Raw genomic sequence first — 18,087 nt, forward strand, 5'->3', positions numbered from 1 at the left:
ATTTCGCAGCTGATACTTGCAGCATCCTGTGGAGGAGAGGACCCTGGCCGAGGCACCGGCTCCGTGGGATGGGTTTTGCCGGCAGACCCTGGAGTCTCCCCTGGATTCCCGTCTTCACGGTCTCGCTCCTGTGCTGCGGGGGACGGGCTGAGGGGCCGATCCGCTACTCGGTGCTGGAGGAGTCTGAAGCCGGCACCGAGGTGGGGAATGTGGCGCGGGACCTGGGCGTGGACCCGAGGGACCTGTATGGACGGAAATTCCGTCTGACTTATAAAACCAAGGGGCAGTACTTCACGGTAAGTATGAAGAGCGGGGCTTTACTGACCAAAGAAATACTGGACCGGGAAGCCCTGTGCGGCAGCGCCGCCGCCTGTGTGATGAACCTGGAGGCGGTGATGGACAATCCACTGGAATTCCACCGCCTGGAGGTGGAGATTGTGGACATTAATGACAACGCGCCCGTGTTCCCGGCGAGTGAAAGCCGGTTTACAATCACCGAGTTAACGCTTTCGGGAGCTTATTTTCCGATAGAGGGGGCATTTGATCCGGACATAGGGACAAACGGTCTTTGCACTTACCAACTTAGCAACAATGACTTTTTTGCGCTAAAGGCTGAAAGCAGTGACTGTAAGAGTAAGTCTGTGGGGCTGGTGTTGAAGAAACAACTTGACAGGGAGCAGCGGGCTGAGCATCACGTGACCATTACAGCTGTGGACGGGGGAAACCCGAAGAGGTCAGGTACCTCAGAAATTATAATTACTGTTCAGGATGTGAACGACAACACTCCTGTATTTGACAGCGAGTTGTACACGGTAAAGGTGCCAGAGAATACAGCCCTAGGCACCCTCTTAATAAAAGTAAATGCCACAGATTTAGACGAAGGTACCAATAGTCAGATATTGTACTCTTTCAGCAGTCGTACCCTTTCTAGTATAAAACACCTGTTGACCATTGATGCAGAGAATGGAGAAATTCGAATTATTGGGTTCCTGGACTTTGAAGAATCAAGCTTGCATGAACTCCACGTACAAGCTCGGGACAGGGGCACTCCAGCCATGACCGCTCACTGCAAGGTATTAGTGGAGGTTGTTGATCTTAATGATAACGCCCCGGAAGTAGAAGTGACTTCTATGTCTAGCCCAGTGAAAGAGGACGCGCAGCCTGGACTGGTCATCGCCCTCTTCACAGTGACTGATAAGGATTCCGGGGTGAATGGGGAAGTCCTTTGCCAGATTACCAATGACCTCCCATTTGCTGTAGAGTCCAAATACCAGAACTACTACTCCTTGTCTGTGAAGGAACCTCTGGACCGCGAGGCGGCTTCTGAGTACAACGTCACAGTCGTTGCCACAGACGGGGGATCTCCCTCACGGTCTGCTATGAAGACCATAGTGGTTTCTGTGTCTGATGTGAATGACAACCCTCCCGCCTTCTCAGAGTCGTCTTATGTGATCAGTGTTCCAGAAAATAATGTGCCGGGATCTCACGTTCTCCAGGTCTCTGCGTTAGACCCAGATGCAGGTGACAATGCCCGCATTAGATATTTCTTGTTAGAAAACAGCGCGGACGCTGTGTCTATTCTCAGTCTCTTCTCTGTTCACCCAGAGACTGGGGTCATTAATGCTCTTCAGCCTTTTGATTATGAGAAGCTCCAGGTGTTATACTTCCGGGTTGAAGCAAGAGATCATGGGTCTCCTTCCCTGAGCGGCATCACCAATGTGACTGTATTTATTCAAGATGTAAATGACAATCCGCCAACCATTTTACAGAGGGGATCCGGAAGTGCAGCAGACACAGTCCTGGTCCCACGGACTGCAACCCGTGGTCACATTGCTTCCAAAATTAGAGCCATTGACTCAGACTCTGGACACAATGCCTGGCTGTCTTATGAATTTAAAGACTCCACAATGGGGACACCTTTCAAGATTGGTAGCCACACAGGGGAAATCAGCCTCAAACAACATCTGGGAGAGAGTTACCCGGAAATGAACGAGCTTATCATTTTGGTGAAAGATCATGGGACCCCACCACTTTCAGCAACGACAACCCTTACAGTGTTATTTGTAGAAACGAACATGGAAGTGAAATCGGGCTACAAGCAAGTTGAAGAAAATGAAGACTACCCCACAAATCTCAATTCTTACTTAATTATTTCTATAGCTTTTATTTCGAGTATATTTATATTCTGCATAATACTGTTTACTACTTTACGCTGCATTAAAGCTAGAGATGAGAAATTGGCAAGAGAGAAACCAGATTTCTTTCATGATGGAGCAGGAAATTTGTTATATTCTCAGCCTCAAACCCATCAGTATAACCTGTACCTGGCTGCCCAGTCGGAATGTAATCTCACTATCCGGAAATCAAAGTTGATCAGTCAGGATCTGAGTAGTACCACAGCAGGTGGAGAACTAGTTGGAGATCTTATGCTGACATATAGCACCGCAGAGGGAGGTGCCACTGAGGCAGTCGTTGAGGTAAGAGGAATGCATGACACATGAATCTGATTAAGACCGTTTTCAAGCTAACCAATCAGCATGCAAACTAGACTCAGTGCTAAAGACTTAATCTATGTATTCAGATGGATTGTATAATAGATCCCTATTTGTTTTATTTTTGTTTTTAAACTGAAATTGATTGTGTTTAGCTGTGATATATATATTATATATATAATATATCAGATATTATGTGTGTCTGTATATATAATATATCTACTCAAAGTAGCTTCTTTATCAGCTTTGTTTATACTGTAAAAACGTCAAGAAAGTAGCATATTTATGAATTTCACGGGAATTAGTTTTTTAAATAATTTCCTTGCAGTATAGAGCAGAGGTTTGATGTCACAATTTTTATTTTCTGCACGATACATTTAAAATTCTTTCACTGTTGTCAGCCGTGCTTTAAGTGTGATAAGTTGTGGACTAATGAATCGCAGACCCACATCATGAAGGTTGGTTTGGATTGTATCGTGTTTTCGTGTCAGTGCTTGACACAGCTGGGATGCTTTGCAAAGATGCTGTAGTGAAAAAGAAAACCAGGAGGAAAACCTCCTTCTTTTGATGTTTGAGCTACATGAAACATCCAAAGCCTCTTATAGCAATGTCTGCTGTAGTGTTGAGAATAAAGAGTTTAAAGGGAGTTATAGATATGCTCGGTGATTATCAAACCAATCAACACAGTAACGCAATGACAGAAGCTGTTATTCAAGCGGGCGGGGTTTTGGGTACAAATGTAGAAAGCGGGATCCCCGTACAGGAGGGACCGGATAGTTTCTGTAAGACACATATCATTCTGGCCTTTTATTTTGGGAGTTCGTCTGAAAGCTGCTTGAAATGCATATTCGATGTCTGGTGTACAAAGCTGGTCGTTTGAACAATTTGTGGCTTGTGTGACTTCAGTGAGCAAGCATTTCACAATCGTGGACACGAGCTCACACCTGGTGATGTGGCGGTGCACTAGGGTGAGTCAATGTACGTGTAGTGATTAGTACCCACTGTAGGTGTTAGAGCGGACCGACATACCTCAGGGCTGTGTACAGCTGCTCTTCTCAGCAGCCAATAGCTGCTGCGTGTGTCCTATGTATCCTCTTCCCCCTGACTGCCAGAAAGTATGCTGCCTGGCATTTAAAACCCCCCTCTGGCGAGTCCCGAATGGTGAGTCAGTTGTGCACATGTACGTTTGATTGTGTTATTCAAATCACGAAGATGCTCTTAAGATGGCGGCTGCCTTCATGTCCGCTCTCCCTGTGCTTAGAGATCTAACACAGCTGCTGGCCTGTTGTTCTTTGCGTCTACAGGACTAGAAGGCGCATTTGGTGTTATCCAGCGGCCTTCTACATTGAACCAGGGGCCTTTTCATTGTGTCTGAGCGGAGCTTGATGTTTGTGTAAAACATTACAAAAGTAAGCCCCTCTGTTGCGTGTATAATGAATAACACACAAAGTCCTCTGGTTGATGTCAGGAATGTAATCGTAACACCGTCGGAGAATTAAACCAGCTGACTGTGATGTTAGGGAGTTTGATGAGCAGGTTTCAGCCCGGCCACTGCATGTTCATGATCTATTATTAATGAAAGATCTCCCCCTGCTGTCACCCTGTAGAATGTTCACAGTTTTCCAGTCTAGAGCAAACAAGTGCCCATGAAACGACGAAGGCATATTAGATGCATTTGCCAATGTGCAGCTCACAGGGCATCGTCATATCCGGGACGTTCTGACAATCCTCATTGACTGGACCTTGATCGTTTACACTGAATGACGAGTCGAGAGATATATAACAATTGGCAACCTGCCCAGACCTCGGAGGGATGTGACGCCTTCCAGCGACCGGAGGCACTTTCAGCTCTCCTTTCCGACGCTCTGCTTCCGCCATGAGGCTGGGGTCGGTTTGTTACTGCGGATTCTTGTCTCATCTGCTTGCAAAGCTGGAGCGCGGTCCAGTGGGGAACTGTTGGGTCAGTGATCCTCAAGCTCACAAATGATGGATCCCCAGAAACTGGCAGAATTAAACGAGGACAGAGCCGTCCCCCGCACGTTCATGTGAACACGTGACTAGATGCATGCCTTTGAATCAATGCCAAGTAGAATGTTTAGTTTAAGAACAATGGTGAGAGAGAGATCGGGGGAGATAAAGAAGATGAAATCGAAGGATAGTGAAAGCGAGATCGAGAGAAACTGGGAGAAAACAAACTAGAAAAGAGGCTTAGCCCAGCAGAGGCCGCGCCCCTCAGTGGAGGTGTATGACTGTATGACACACGTCACTAATTGGATTATATTCACACAACTTGTGGACTAACAACACATACTGCAACATTTTACCATAATGCATCTGCAGGTATATACCAGAAACTCGCTTTATACATTATTTTTTAACTCGGACAATGACCAAGTGAGAAAGAGCAACACTGCTTGTCATTAATAACGAACCAGCAAACTCGTATATGTTGTTATGGTAGTTGGGCTAACTAAAGGTGCAACGGTTTACTCCACGCCGCACCACTGTACCAAGTTGCAGCGTTCCTAGAAAAAGGATGCATGTGTGTTTGGAAATGTACTTTATGGGCCATGACATCTTTAAAATGGTTGAATATTGATGTCAGTGATCAATAAAACTTTTACATATTTTCACGTGCTTGTAAGTATTTGATATATATTTTTTAAAAGTTTTGAAAGTTATTGTTCTTTAGTAAAGCAAACTTCATCTAGGTCTTTAACTGTAATATGTGCTTGTAGTATCCCAATAGGAACACAAGGTGTCGCCTTAGACCATCAGTGGGCTGTAGAAATAGGGCTGAGTCAACTCCCTTTAAATATAAAGCCCATGCTTCGCTGGAGCGAGATTCCAGTTTTTCTGTGTCATTTTATTCTGATTCAGCTGCGAACGCGCCATTTCTGCCGCGGAACCTGGAGGGCACACAAGAGGCAATGGATCATGGCCACCATTTTCACTGCACCGCTGGATTGTACCATCTTTAGGAGTCAAGAGACCTTCTTCTGAAGTGAGTCTCGCTGTATGTACCAGGTATGTATTTCACAGACTGGAGCCGGAGTCATGGATGGCGGACTGGACTTCTGCTGCACCTCTGTGCTTGGGGGCTGGTGGCCGGGCAGGTCCGGTACTCGGTCTTAGAAGAATCCGAGGAGGGGGCGCAGGTGGGGGACGTGGCTTCCGATCTGGGGGTGGACGTCGCAGACCTGCACCGCCGCAGGTTCAGGCTGAGCTCTGACGCTGCAGTCCAGTACTTCGAGATCAATTTAGAGAGCGGCGTCATTTATGTAAAACGAAGGATAGACAGAGAGGAGCTCTGTGGCAAAAGTATTACATGTTTTGTAAAATTAGAAGCCGTTATGGACAATCCCCTGGAGTTATATCGCGTACAGATTGAAGTAGTGGATATAAATGACAATGCTCCCATGTTCACAGTGACCCGAAGGCATTTATCTATTTCCGAGTCAACGCTGACTGGAGCACGTTTCCCACTAGAGGGCGCCATTGACACAGACGTTGGCACTAACTCTCTCCGGTCCTATAATCTTAGTCCCAGTGAGTTCTTTTCATTGGACGCTTCAGTGACAGACACTAAGAGCAGTTCTGTGGCTTTGGTTTTAACCAAAGCCCTGGACCGGGAGCAGCAGTCTCAAATCCAACTGACTCTAACAGCAGTTGATGGCGGGAAACCCGACAGGTCAGGCAGCACCCAGGTCATTATAGATATCCAAGATACAAATGACAACCCTCCTGTATTTGATAAAGAGCTGTATACAGTGAGGCTGCCAGAAAACGTCCCTGTTGATACTCTGGTCATTAGCCTCAATGCCACAGACGCAGATGATGGACAGAATGGGGACATTCAGTATTCCTTTTATGACCTGGCTTCTTTAAACAAACACCAGCTCTTTAGCATTAACCCAGACAGTGGGGAAATTCGAGTCCTTGGGCAGATGGACTTTGAAGACGTGAGCATGTATGAAATACAAGTGCAAGCTCAGGACAAAGGGTCGACTGTCATGGCTGGGCACTGCAAAGTCCTGGTTGAATTGATTGACCTTAATGACAATGCCCCTGAGATTAGGGTAACCTCTGTATCAAGCCCAGTCCGGGAGAGTGCCAAGCCCGGGCTTGTGATAGCTCTATTTACTGTGACCGACAGGGACTCGGGAGTGAATGGGCAGGTACACTGTGAGGTGGCCCCTACTCTCCCCTTCCAGATCGAGTCAAAGTTTGACAGCTACTACTCTTTGGTCCTCAAGAAACCACTGGACCACGAAATTATTTCTCAGTACAATGTTAGCATCCGCGCAACGGATGGCGGATCCCCGCCTCTATCCACTGTTAAGACTATTGTCATTTTGGTTTCTGATGTCAATGACAACTCACCAACATTTTTGCAATCCCCCTATATTGCCTCTAGCCTCGAAAATATCATTCCTGGGTCTCCAATTTTTCAAGTGTCGGCAACCGACTCTGATTTAAAAGAGAATGCCCAAATCAGATATTCTCTGTTAGGGACAAGTGTGGGGGGTATTTCTGTGTCCAACCTCCTGTCTGTTCACCCCGACACAGGTCAAGTGTTTGCGCTTCAGTCCTTTGATTATGAAAAAATCCAAGCTATCGAGTTTTGCGTGGAAGCAAGAGATTCTGGTACCCCTCCTCTGAAAAGCAGTGTGAATATTACTCTGTTCATTGAGGATAAAAATGACAACGCACCCACAATCTTATCACCGACTTTAGAGGATGGAAATTCACTAAAAGCCTTGGTCCCAAGGTCAGCGAATACAGGACACCTCGTAACTAAAATCACAGCAGTGGATGCGGATTCAGGATACAACGCGTGGCTTTCCTATACATTGAAAGAGCCATTGAACACAGCCCTTTTCAGAATTGGCCTTCATACTGGAGAAATTACAACTACCCGACCATTTTCTGAAAGTGATAGAGATGAGCACATACTAATATTCCTTATTATGGACAATGGGAAACCGCCTTTATCTACAACAGGAACTCTTTATATTTCTTTGGCTGATAATAACCAGGAAATCATTTCAGATCAGAAGCAGGTGGCCACCAGTGACAGAGTCCTCACTGATCTGAATGTGTACTTGATTATTTCAATAGCTTCAATTTTAAGTATTTTCCTGCTCCTTGTTATGCTCTACATGGCTTCAAGATTTCTTAAAGCAAAGCGATACATCGAAGGATGCAGGAAAGCAGAACCAGCCCCTGATCTCAGAGGAAATTGGTCTTATTGCCAAAATCAGCAGTATAACTTGTATTCAACTGTGGAGTCTTTGCAAGGTGACTGTAAAACTCCAAATTCATGCACAGCCACAGATACCCAGGTATTGAACAACAACAAAGGCATGGAAGGACATACAGCAGTTCTCGTTCAGAACCTCCTTGGGATGGAACACGCGATGAAGGTACAACATGAGGTAAGAGAAAGTGCCCTGGGTTTGTCTGTCTTTTGTTGGATCTTTGCAGAATCCGGCTTCATACCACCGTTTCATTCTCTGAATATAAATGTTGTAATCAATTGTAAAAAGGGACTTGAGATGCATTATTTGATGGATATTTGTAACTGTTGTGTTATTGTTTGTTTTTAGAAGGTAGAGGATGTGACAGTAAAACAGACTTTAGAGCCAGCAACAATATTTTCTCATTATCACATTAGATTGAAAAAAACCTGAGTCCAGTTTTTGGAACAAATAAACTCCCCTATGTTAAACAAAATGTGCTGGGGATCATGGAGTGAAGGTAGTCTTCAAAATATAGCTTTGTTCCAAATCGGCATTACGTTTATTAGTGTCTGTTTTCTTGTCACCTGACCCAGTTTTAAACATTTCTCAATCTAGTAAACCAATTAGCCAAATGTTTAGTAAACGTGTAGATGGATGTACTTAGTGTGCAGTAGACTAATCTTTATTTTTCTTGAATTCTACAAAACATTTCAGATTATCATTTTTTTGTGAAATTAATTTCTTGGTCATCAATTATGTGACATCTTAAAATACGATTTGATTATCCTAGACAGGCAGAGGGGCCAGATGATGAGTTAATCTTCATGTTGCAGTGAAAGTTTGTCCAGTTTCTAGTTGATTGCCAGAGACAAAGGTGACTCCTCCCAAAAGACATAGTGGCGCCCTGCACAATATATCACTTGTTAAAGGTGTCAGATGTTTCTGGAAACGGTTCCCATATAGGAGGAAAATATTCTTTAAGGTAAAAAACCTCCTCGGCAGTCTATCAAAGCTTTGGTGAAGATGGAGAGTTATATTGCAGTAGATAAGCCAGGCACCCAACTACCCTTGACATTAGGAAGAGGGCATTGTCCAGCTAAAGAATCCTGGAGAAGAATACAAGTGGAACTGTTTCAAAAGGACAAGAATCATGGACAAAAATATACTAAAACGGGTGATAAATAGAAAGAAAAAGAGGGAAAATGCATTGTGATGTATCTTTCTGTTGTAATTGTCTCCCTTCTTTGTAATTTAAACAATAACTGACATCACAGGAAAGACTCGTTCTTCATTTTGGAATATGACTTCCATTCATCTCCTCTGTGCTATTAACCATCTTGAAAAGGGTAGTTCAAATCCCTGATCATACCATTTCCTTCAGAATCCTGGCATTGGCTGAACATGCAAAGAAGACCAAGTTGATTACTTTTTCCTACTGCAGATCCTGCAGCCCCACTGCTGTATGTACCAGTCAAGAAAACAACAACAAACTTGCCTATACTGATCCTTATTCTAAGGCACAAATCATCAGGGTTACTACACATAAATTATTGTCAACCTCCTTGAAATTTATTCAAAAATGTTTTATTATTTTTAAAAATCTTTTTCTTTTTCACGTGTATCATGTGTCATAATTAAACAATTTTGAACATTACACCACAAGACCAAAAAACAATTGACCGAACAACAAAACTAAATGACTCTAGGTCAATACAACAATGATTAACAACTTCAAAGACGACTCACTCACATACACGACATATAACACAGAACATAGAAATAAGTGATCTTTTCTGTTCAGAACATTTTGACAAAGGTTAATCAATCAAAGAAAATACAAAAAAACTGTGTGGAATCTTAAGTGGAAACATTTCTGCACTGTGCCAATTTATGGACGTAATTGTGTAACTCATTTAACCAGGCAGAAAAACGTCCTTACATTAATCACACTTTTTTGAGAAAAAAACAGCAAAAAGGTCGATGCGTTTTGAGCCCCGTGAGTTGTTGGCTAGGGGCGCTCTTCAAGACCAATCACTATTTGACGAAATCATCCGATTACGCACTGAGAATCAATCAATTGCTTGCTTTCAAGATTTTTAGTGTGAGAAGAGCCTGAGGAACTTCATGATGGCTTGGCAAAAGAGGACGTGACCTTGTAAAGATTTCTTCGAATGTGAAGTCTGATCGGCCTTGTGGCAGGGCCAATTCCCTTTTGCTCGGAAATTTCTTTTCCAAATCTCTTTAAACAGTCCGGGCTTAGTCGGGGTCGAAGAACTCTTTACAAGGTCACGTCTTCTTTTGCCAAGCCATCATGAAGTCCCTCGGGCTCTTCTTTTCTCTTGTTGTATTGACCTAGAGTCATTTAGTGTTGTTGTTCGGTCAACTGTTTTTTGGTCTTGTGGTGTAATGTTCAAAATTGTTTAATTATGACACATGATACACGTTAAAAAAAATATATATTTTCGAAAAAGAATCTATATATATAAAACAAATGTATGTCTGTCTGTCTGTTTGTCCTTTATGCATTACTACACCATTCATCCGATCGCCATGAAACTGTGGGAAGTTGTTGAGTACACTCCCACGAAGGATTCTGGCATAATTTTTTTTTAAATATCGGCCCCCCAAGGCCCTCAGAATCTTTCGAATACTGATGTACGCACAAGACGGAAAAACAACAAATCGTGTATCCACAAGCACTCAAATAAATAAATAGAATTACAACACCATTCCTCCGATCGCCCGGAAACATTAGGGAGTTGTTGAGTACACTCCCTCGAAGATTTCTGGCATAATTTTTTTAAATATCGGCACGCAGGGCCCTCATAATCTTTCGAATACTGATGTACGCACCAGACGGAAAAACAAAAAAGCGTGTATCCACAAGCACTCGAATAAATAAATAGAATTAAAACGACACTTTGAAATGTTTTCCATAATAAAATTAAAAAGTTTCAATAAAAATGACACAATGTCATTTGAATCTTATCATAACTAGTTTTCTTGAATTTCCTTTCTTCGGAGATCGCAGCAACGCACAACGGGTAAGCTAGTAAAAAATATTTTTGAATACATTTCAAGGAGGTTGACAATAATGTATGTGTTGTAACCCTGACTATTTGTGCCTTAGAATAAGGATTAGTATAGGCAAGTTTGTTGTTTTCTTGATTGAGGCTCAGCCTTGCTGATTAAAGCCAGACCCTGTGTTGCTAGACAGCAGTATGTACCAGTCAGCCATTTCCACTGATCCGGTTGGTCCATGATCTTTAAATCATCCGGCATCTCATGCACAAGGATGCCAAGCAATTCCCCGGGCATGTCACCCAGCAAATTACTGTCCTGTTGTGGGTGCAGAATCTTTCTATAACCGAAGACTGGCTCTGGTGACTCATGGGTACAGATTTGACAGTTCACAAAGATAGCATATGCTCCATTGACACCACCCCTGTGTTTTAGTCTCCTTGCTTCTTTTTCTTAAAACATTGAATAACGGTTTTGAAGAAGGGGTATGTCTGTGCAACCTTTGTTGAAGAACTTAGGGACTTATTGTGATAATTGGCGGTCAGACTGTTACCTGCTATTACGTCAGTCAATAGACCGATCGACAAGCAGGTGGCGGTCCAACCGCCCAATTATAATGCTACCACCAGGCTGGCTGTCTAATTAGTGCTCTTTTACACGGCGGCTGCTGCTGTGGCCGTGGAAAAAGGCCGCAGCACAAGCTGCAGTGTAAAAGAGCACTTTGTGCACATCCGTGCACTCTGTGCCATGCACCATATGGTGCATGGCACACAGTGCATGGATGTGTGTGGGGGCACTACATGTGGCCCACAAGGGACGGGGGCCCTGTTTGGGGCCCCCAAAGTTCCTGTCCTACGGACTTTCCATGGCAGTGTGACTGCCATGAAAAGGCTGTCAAAGGAACATTGAAATCTCGACAGCGGTGCCTGCCACAGCCCCACTGTCATTAGGGATTGCGGTTCCGACTGCCGCCCATCAGGATCAGTAGATCCTGTCGGAGGCGGGAGTCTGTCCACTGCCCAACAAGGGTCCGGCCACCTGCACCGTAATGCAGCCGTAGGACCGATGGGCTGACTCTCAGGTGGACTGCCACCAACAGCTTGTCACTGGTGGTCTGTCTGACATCGTAATTTGGCCTTTAGTGAGATCAAAATGGAGGCAGCAGAGTATTTGTATTTGTATTTGTTTTTCTTAATCAAAATGACTTCTTGCCTCTACCTTACCAATTGCAGTTATTGTTTATTTTCCTGGTTTTCTCACTAAGGAATATGAAAGAGGCAGACAAGAGACATTAAGTGGGGTTGACACTGAACTAATGAGATAGATTAGGCTGAGAGAGAGAGAGAGAGGAGTGTGCAGCAAAATATGCTTGCATACTATGAGAAAAGAGACAGTCATTAAACAGTTCTTCGCAACAAATGGCATAAACTTGCAAAAGTCATATTTGTAATGTGTGCATTTGCATATTTATTTATCTAGTCAAATCAAAACAAGCTTATTTGATTGTTATTTCATACAATCATAAAAGCACTTAAAACGGACTTATACATTCCACAACAATAGATATTTTTTTTTGCCAGATTTGCTAATAAAATTTGTATAGTAAAATCTGACTTCATTAGCTCAAATACTAAGCATGGTTATATAACAATACATCTTCTATGACTAACAACTTTCTTTAGAAACATTGCACCCTCCATACCACATGCTCATTATCCAAAAACTGTAATGCGATTTACACAGGACGACATTGTCTAATCCTCAGAGATGTACATTTTTTTACAATCCACATCTTCCCCAGTTCACTGTAAAATCAACAAAGTAAAACAACATGCATAGTGGATTGTTCTGAGGGATTATCACATGGACACCATTGCATTACTTGCGCCCAATCATTCATTTTTGGGAAACTTATAAATCTATGGAAGATGCCAATTCTAAACCTAGTTAATAAAAACCGGTCATATGCCCTGTACCATTTTCAAATAAGGTTGTATATAAAAATCATTTGATTATGTTGCACTGAGGGCTTCAAAATCACTGACGATAATCTAATGGTGTCTAATAGTAAAAGGCATTCTTGTCTTAACTCTTTTCTCTTGAGCATCGGCATAGTACTAGGGCCCGTAAAATATTCTAAATGACCAAGGTCATGCATAAAATCCCAGACATACCTTAACCAAGGGATAGATAAAACCCCTTCCAATGTTAAACTATCCCGTAGAATGTCCTGGCTAGGTACAGTTTTTGTCGATGTGCAAATCCTGTGCCATAAAAGAATAGGCTCAGTTTTTATGAGATCGGCAATGTAAGGAATACCCAAATCAAAGTGTCAGACATAGGATGATGTGCTACTTGAGACTGCTAAAATATAACATAAGAACGCATGTTTCACTTTTTGCAGGGAATACACACCTGCGAGACCCCAAATCCCTGCCCCATAGGTGGCCGCAGAGATACATTTCGCCTTATAGATCAGGATAAGTTCCTCCGGCGGCCTTCTGCCCAGTTTTCTTGAAAAATTTCCAGGGGCTCGTGGACTTTAAAAACACCGATTTTGTAGCTAGCACTGCTTGAGCCCACTGGTCATTCTGGGAGAATAGTATACCAAGATATGAGAAGCTCTTTGTAAATGCAATCTCCTGCTCCTCTATATACATTTCCCTACAATTCCGGCTGCCACGGCCACATCTCATTACAAAGGTTTTCGATGTATTCACCCTCAGCCCAAGTTTACACATAAAGGCAGTGAAGGTGTTTTTAAACTTTTTGCAGTCCTAACTGAGTGTATGACATCAGAACTGCGTCATCCGCAGAAGAGCAGGTATTGAATGTCTGGCTATTTGAGAAGAATAAGCCATCTTTTGTCAATGCTTCTTCAAGGCCATTAATATAAAGGTTAAAACCCCCCTCCTAATTGAAAACGGGGCAGAGCACTCACCCGTAATACTATACCTCACTCTCGCTCTTGCATCACTATATAGCCATCTGAGGAACATTATAATATTTGTTTCAACTCCCATCCCTTCCAGGATCTCCCAGAGCTTGCTGTGTCTAACACAGTCAAAAGCTGCAGTGAGTTCCACAAAGGCAAAAAAAAAATCTTCCCTTCTTTTCCCGGGTGTACTTCCCCATAAGGATGGACAGATTTAGGCTTTGTTCAACCGTCCCTAAACCTTCGTGAGAGCCATATTGAATATCAGAGAAAACCTAGGTGTTCTAGGATAAGCCGACCAACAATTTTTAGCAGGGAATCCAACAACAATGAGATTGGTTTATAACAACCCAGGTCCTGGCGGTCACCCTTTTTAAATATTGGTATTATGATCATAATATTATGGAAAAGATGACAGAGCGGTGTCTCCTAATTGATAAATATCTAAACTATCCACACTCTCCTCCCCATTATACACCATGTTGAAATGCTCTAGCCATTGTTTTTCTGCTATTGCTATTTCTATCGAAGCGCCATCACCAGAGGTCAAATAAAGGGCTTTCATTGCCCTCCATAAAGCAGAACTATCTTTTGCCAAAGAGGCCTTGCGCAGGGACTCCCGTGCTTCTTTTATCAGGGACGCTTTTTGTTCCTTGAGTGCTAGCCTAAATACCGATCTAGCCTGCCTGATGTTACAAAAATGTTTTGGAACCCTGTGCAGTTTTGCCTTTAGGTAAGCATATGCTCTGGTACACTTAGAATCTAACCACCCCTGACGTTTCCCTTTGTTTTAATTTTTATTCTGCACAAATAGTGCCTCCCTTACAGCACCCACAATTTTTTGAAAGGAGGTGAGAACGCAGTCAGGGGTAACTGTTTCACTCAAACAGACATCAACCTCTACTTTGCACTAAGTTACCACTTGCTTAATAATTTCTCCAGGGTCCACCAGTGCCCAGCGCAGAGAATAGCCATTTGACCTGTTCAATGTGAGATTTTGTAAAACCTGATTGGTTTAATCCCTTTTACCATCTAATCTTAAAGGCAATGCGAGGGATACACTCAATGAGAAGTGATCACTTAAAGAGTTGTTATGAATCTGAAAGATTGAAGTCTACTTGCATAGTTATGTGATATTGATATATAGTCTACGATGGAATGCAGGCCTCTACCATTAAAAGTCTGACTCATCACGACAGGCCTAACACACAGTTCATTTGCAAACCCTAAATCAAGGCAAAACATCATCTCATTGAACAGTTCCTCTTGTTTCGAATGTCGAAAATGGGTATAACTAATCCCGTCTTCATTCATGAATCCACATTGTTTTCCTGCAATAAAGGGACATAGGACACAATTAAAATCTCCCCCCGAAAATTAGAAAAACTTCATTGGCATTGTCATCATACAGTTTTTTCAGATCATATTATTGTAAAAGTTAGTCTATGCAATACAAAATCTCTTATCCACATAAATAATGATTACTTGGTAATAGATCACCACTTTACACAACTCTATCTTATTTACATTCATCCTTTTTGAAATGTATGTGCAGAGACCTCCCTTTGCCCTACCATGAGCCACCTCAACTGCTGATGTGGAAGGTTTTAAAACCATTAACATGCAATGCTTCCACAGCCCATGTTCCTTGCAAGCATAGTATATCGTATTTTGGTATAAAATTCCACCATACCGGGTTAGTCAACTTTGGCCTCAGGCCTGCTATATTCCAAAAAACAAGGTTGCTAAAAAATACTGTTTACGTTGCCTGAGGACCTTAGTGGACTAAAATCGTTTGAAACGAATCATACTTATTAATCTGTGGCTGGTTTACATTTAAACATGTGTTGGGGTTATTGGATGGTTTAGGAACTAGGGCATTAGCCTCCAATGACTCGTTTCTAGGCTCACTAGCAGTGTTGTGTAAAGATTAATATTTGATATGTTTTGTCTATGATCAGGAATGGATTTCTTTATAAATAATGTGCCTGTGGCAGAGCCATTAAGGGCATGCTTATGGTCATAGCAGAAATCACTATGGTAGTTCAGTCAGTTTATATCCTATAAGTTATTTAATGGGTCAAAACGAGTACTGACTGGGACCCTGCATCTATACTGCATGTCACTTAGGTGGCTGTCCTCCAAGCAGTTATTCCATAGGATCTTTTCTGGTTTATAAAAGTATCCTAATGGTACAACATTAATCCCCTGGGTCATGGTAAACTGGTTGCCCAATCTGCCAAGAATGGACTGCACCATATTTGGCAATCTAAAGGTTAGAACTACACAGTTGCCAGCTAAATGGTTATTTGTTTTACCAATCCACCCAATTCTCCTCACCATTTTAAATTTTGAGAAGAGAATATCTGTTAGACCTGTTCTGGAGCACAGTAGATTAATAGACTTGTTCCTCAAAGTTGTCCAATGCTCTGGGGCACCAGGAGGTAGTGGTGGAACGTTTGTCAGAACCATCGTATATGGAGTTACTTCTGGTGGGAGGTACTAGGTCTCATTTGGGTTCATATCATGTCTTAAGTTATACCTTCTGGGGCTCGATGAATTCAATGGAATAATGTTACTCCAGACAGTCCCCTGCATAGACCTCCCTGCCATAGTTGCTACACCATTGTTGGTATTCAGCATTTGTGCATAGATAGTGCTTGGACCGACTGACTAATACCCTTTATGTTCGCCGGCTGAGGGTACTATCTGTTGTAACACAGACCCCTCAGTGACTAATAAACCAGGGGGACTACCCTGTGTGTTGGCGTTATTTGCTTGATCGCTAGCAGGGTTGGTTACGATTTGATTTGCCTCCAACCTTGATCCCTGATTTAGTGTCATTTCATCACTACCGCCCAAGTTTAGCTCATAGCGGACAGGGCCAGTAACTGCAACCCACCCATCCAAAATATTAAGTCTTTCTTCAATTTTCTGTAACAGAGGATCAATTGATACCAATACAATGGTCTCTAACCTCTTTCAGAATTCTTCTTCTGTAGTCCCTTGCAATAATTTAAATGACCCAGTTATCCCTGACGTTGTACAAGTCCCCTGCTCACTGGTTCTATCAGGGCTTGTGTATTCGCCTGCGGTCTCATTATTTAATACTTCTGGGGGTTTCTGTTTTTGTTTCTGACTCTCCCGGCCGCTTCTCTTTATGGGTAACGGCTCCTTGCAACAATCTCGCCTTAATTTAGTCTTCCGCCCCCTTGTAATTATGGTAGGCCCGATCTGCCCAATTTCCTGCTCCGGGAGTATGTTTGATGATTGAATAATTTGTATGTAAGACTCCTGGGAACTATTTCCTGATAAATGCCCACCCAGGGCTAACTGTTTCTGTGTGATCTGTGGTTCCAACGAAAGCCGACACTCCGTTAATTTGATTTAGTGAATTAGGGCAGACTCCGCCCTCAGGGGGAATGAGTCAAGTGTCCCCACCACCCCCTGGCTCCTCTGGTCCTTAACACTTTTACATTTGCTCATTTTTACCTCCCTCCAATGATTGTAATACTAGAGGTGATAGTTTTGAACAGTACCTTATAATATGTTACTCTCTCAGTCCAGAGTCCAAAATATAAAGGGGGGTGGCCCTGCCCTGCCTCCTCCGGTCACAGACGGGCCCGGCCTTGCCCCGGGCTTTGCCTGAACGCGTCCCATGCTGCGGGAGCCCGCACTCAGTTTTATGGCGCCTCCAGGTGTTTCCCAGTGAGGAAAGTGGCTCCTGGGCTCTGTAGTGCCCCAAAATGCAGGCTTCAATGGCAGAAGGGCTGTATGCGGGATCCGTGCTGCGGGACCCGCACTCAGTTTTATGGCATCTCCAGGCACTTCCCAGTGATGAAAGCGGCTCTGGCCGTGGCAGCTCCTGGGCTCTGTGGTGCCCCCAAAATGGCAGGCTTCAATGGCAGAAGGGCTGGCAGCGGCACAATAAATGCCTAATCTGCCATGCTTACACATTACCCCAGACATCAATGTGTGCAGATGCATGCTATCAGGCGGGCAAATAGAACAAAATTACGGGGAGGGCTACAAAATATTTTGGGGCGGGGGGCTAATTCTTCTAACCATAGACAGAGCAGCTGTAAGAAAGGGTAATATATCAACAGAATGTTATTGCAGAACCGTCGCACTCGAAATTAATGCGAAGTGTAAGAAGGTGGTTAGTATATGTAGGTGCTATTTGAGATCTTCCTTCTGAGTCTTGGAAGAAGTGAAAAGAAATTTGTAGCGTTATTCCAGCAGGGAATGACGTCCTCAAAAGCACTCAAAGAAACAATTTCCTTTCAAGTTTTGATCATTCAAATAAAGTTTTATTCAAAAAGTTTTTGAATTCGTTGAATTATTCATTTCATTCGTAAACAATGTCAATTTTTCATCGTTTATAACTTATAATACA

The 18,087-nt window shown here is 43.0% G+C and overlaps 1 protein-coding gene across 7 annotated transcripts in view; it reads left to right on the forward strand.

Moving 5' to 3' along the window:
* Positions 1-18,087, forward strand: part of LOC144769399 (protocadherin alpha-C2-like) — a 576,427-nt gene that overhangs the window by 87,675 nt on the left and 470,665 nt on the right. For 2 of the 7 annotated variants that reach the window (XM_078653458.1, XM_078653460.1), the window contains exon 1: positions 5,391-7,930. The exons of 4 other annotated variants lie outside the window; for them this stretch is intronic. In XM_078653458.1, coding sequence (XP_078509584.1) covers positions 5,522-7,930 — 2,409 coding nt within the window. In that variant the 5' untranslated portion in view covers positions 5,391-5,521. Of the gene's footprint in view, positions 1-38; positions 2,478-5,390; positions 7,931-18,087 lie in introns of those variants that run through there. One more of the 7 variants, XM_078653459.1, reaches the window with a different exon arrangement.

Source organism: Lissotriton helveticus, chromosome 7 (assembly GCF_964261635.1).
Source record: "Lissotriton helveticus chromosome 7, aLisHel1.1, whole genome shotgun sequence".
Lineage (NCBI taxonomy): Eukaryota > Metazoa > Chordata > Amphibia > Caudata > Salamandridae > Lissotriton > Lissotriton helveticus.